This window comes from Limulus polyphemus, unplaced genomic scaffold (genome assembly GCF_000517525.1).
Source record: "Limulus polyphemus unplaced genomic scaffold, Limulus_polyphemus-2.1.2 Scaffold2348, whole genome shotgun sequence".
NCBI classification, from domain to species: domain Eukaryota; kingdom Metazoa; phylum Arthropoda; class Merostomata; order Xiphosura; family Limulidae; genus Limulus; species Limulus polyphemus.
In genome coordinates, this window is record NW_013667958.1 from 9,928 (window position 1) to 13,411 (window position 3,484).

At 32.9% G+C, this 3,484-nt stretch overlaps 1 protein-coding gene across 5 annotated transcripts in view; it reads left to right on the forward strand.

Moving 5' to 3' along the window:
• Positions 1-3,484, forward strand: part of LOC106466699 (protein KIAA0556-like) — a 132,316-nt gene that overhangs the window by 9,243 nt on the left and 119,589 nt on the right. For all 5 annotated transcript variants that reach the window (XM_022394773.1, XM_022394771.1, XM_013926995.2 and 2 more), the window contains exon 2: positions 998-1,146. In XM_022394773.1, coding sequence (XP_022250481.1) covers positions 1,029-1,146 — 118 coding nt within the window. In that variant the 5' untranslated portion in view covers positions 998-1,028. The remainder of the gene's footprint in view (positions 1-997; positions 1,147-3,484) is intronic.

Genomic DNA, 3,484 nt, shown 5'->3' on the forward strand with positions numbered 1-3,484 from the left:
TATATATATATATATATATATATATATATAATACTGCTCCACATATTGTGCATGTAACTTATGGCTATTAGTCCTTCAAATGGCTATACACCATAATTGCTCATGTATCCATTACTAGGACACAAAATAATAACATTTGGCAATGTGATAGGCAAAAAGATTATTACTCGATCCTGTGATGTTAATCTTTTTAAAATTACAAAAAAGTTATGTATCTAATCAATATAAATATTGCCTGAATGATGGTCATTTGGTTGTTTTCATTGGACTGTAGACATGATGATCATGTATATAGCCTTATCCTACTGCCAACAAGAACCCATTTTGTATGTCAATCACTCTGTTAGAAAAATAAAACTGTCTTAATTGTAGCATAACCTGTTTTCTATAAATCTTAAACATGTGTCTTTTCACTGTATTCAGAATTTAAGACAAAGAAATCATAGCCCTTTATCCTATTGATCCTCCTGAAAATCTTACAAACTTCAATAATATCACTTCTTAGTCTTCTTTTACAAAGAGAAGATAAGTTAACTTAACCTATACTTGAATGATAACCCATTCCTGGAATCATCCTAGTAACTCTTCTCTGAAATCCTTCTGATAAGTCTGTATTCTTTATTAGATAAGAAGGCCAAAACTGTAGGTATTATTCCAAGTGAGGACTAGCTAATTATTTCTATATTGAGAGAATTGCCTTTTTGGTATTGTGGAATAATTTGGAATGTTTCAAAATTTATGAGAATTTTTTCCTTTTAAGTTTTCAGTGGACTATTTAGGATTTTGGCTTATGTAAATGTAAAGATTTGTAACCTAATACTGAGTTTGCATTTCATTAGATTACATTTTTCTGGTCAATGTGGTAAGTGTTTTCCAAATTTATTTATACTGTAATTTAGTGCTTGAGCTTTTGAATAATTGTTGTCAAGTGAAGTTCTACAAATCTAGCTTTGGTATAGATCCTGTTATTTATGTAGTTTCTGACTTTTTTTTTTAGGATTATTATGAAGTATGAAATATAAGTAAAAATGCAGTCAGAACTTGAAAAACAAGAAAAAGGTTTCACTTCGTATGTTAATGGAGCTAATGCATCCTCTTTTAAGAAAAGTGTTCAATCATCATGTTTTGTGCTGAACAAAACACATGGTAAGTCTGTCTGTGTACATATTAAACTTTCTGAAATCATCCCAAGCAGTGATGTAGATTTATAAGAAAGGCATAATTTTCAGCTGTTTTATGTTATTCATAGGAGTTTTTGTGATACCAGAAGACTTCCTTATCACTATCAGTTGTTGCAATTTCTCGGTCTAATTCACTAATTTATATAACTAGTGCTAGGAATGCTATAAGCTGCTACACAGGAAGATGGATGGAAGTTGTGTAAGAGACTGAGGAGCAGTAGTTTGGCAGAGAAAAAGAGCTATTGAATAAAGCAGAGCAGTTTAAAATTATGTCACACACACACACACACATATACACATGTACAGTGATAATCTTCGATAAGATTTCATGCCAAATATCATAGAAAATAAATGATTACAAATTCATAAAACTTGTTAAAATTTTATGCCATTGTAACAGGTAGCTGTATTGGCTAGACATTGGAGTTTGACATTAAGTCCAGTAACAATAGATTTATATTAAATCCAGGAATACATTCATGAGTGGAGTACACAAATCACTAACTCTAGATATCTTATAAAGTTTAATAATATAATTTCTTACACCAATTTGTAGTTTTAAAAATACCTTTAATTTTTTATTTTCATTTCAAGATTTTTAACAGTTGTATCAATTGAAAAATAGCACTGAGAAAACTATCCTCTTGACTGGTCAGTTAGTAAATTCATGTCAAGCATAATGTATCTAAGTTTCAAATGGACAGCAGCTGCTTGTTGTAGAAACCCACAAGTGTAGAGGACGATGTTTCGAAAGTCTTCCGCCTTTCGTCTTCAGGTCTGTGTGTGTATTGTGTAGTTTGGTCTTTGTAGTGTTCTAGTGGATTGTGGAGAGCGTGTTATGATTGGTTGGTTAAAACACGTTTCTGATTGGAGGAGAGATTTCCTGTAGCCTCGACCAATGGTAGCCACAATTGACTCACCTGTAATCCTGAATCTCTGTTTAGTGAAGGTTTTAGTGTGAATAAACAAGAGAGCAGAAAAACATTTGTGATAACACATCCATTGAAACAGAACACCAAAACATCATACAGTGTTTTAAACATAATGGTTACACCTCTTCTTTCATCAAGAACTCCCTGAAGAAGACCACAACAGAAAAGAAAAATAAAGAAACCACCACCACTACAACCATATACCTCCCATACCTGAAAAATGTCAGTGAAAAACTCAGATGAAAAGCTAAGAAATTCAACATAGACGTCCGGTGGAAATTTTACAAAACACTAAGATCCATTCTGGTGAAAAACAAACAGAAACCTACCAACAAACAGAAAAACGTCACTTATGAAATTCTGTGTTCCTGCAACAAAACATACATTGGAGAAACGGGAAGAAGACTCACGACAAGAATAAAAGAACACAAATACAGCACAAGACTCATGAAAACACAAAATTCAGCCATTGCTGAACACGCCATGTCAACTGGACACAACATAAACTGGGAAAAAGCTAGAATCATCGACACAGACAAATTTTGGAAGACAAGAAAAATTAAAGAATCGTTTTACATGAACACAATAAAACCTTCACTAAACAGAGATTCAGGATTACAGGTGAGTAAACTGTGGCTATCATTGGTTGAGGCTACAGGAAGTCTCTCCTCCAATCAGAAACGTGTTTTAACCAACCAATCATAACACGCTCTCCACAATCCACTAGAACACTATAAAGACCAAACTACACAACACACACACAGACCTGAAGACAAAAAGGCGGAAGGCTTTCAAAACGTCGTCCTCTACATTTGTAGGTTTCTACAACAGGCAGTTGCTGTCCATTTGAAACTTGGATTCATTATGAATACTCTGCCTATTCAACCTATCAAAGCATAATGGTGTCTCGCTACTGATAAATATTATAGGCAGCTATCTTTTTTTGTTTTTGTTGTCATGGTTAGTAGTCTTATAGTCACCTAAGTTGTAATTTTTTATTAGTTACTGATTTTATTATATTAATTACTAGCTGAGTTACCTGGCATTGCACGGTGAAAATTTAGATTTGAAATGTATAGATCAGTATTTTTTTCATCAAATTCTTCAGTACGTAGACAAAAGCTGTGATGCGAGAAATAAAAAAGCATTTAATCAAACAAAGCTTTATTTGAAATTAGATCGTGTTTGAGCTTGTCTTGTTCTTTGAGCCTGAAGTACATCATTTCCTATAGCGAACAAAATAAACAAATAAACAAACTTCCTCTTTTATATATATATAGAACGTTGCTCCTCTGTTTCTTGCTCTCTGTAAGTTATTTGTCTTAACTTTTGTGCTTGAAGTCTGGTTTGACGTTGTTCAAAAGTTTCTTG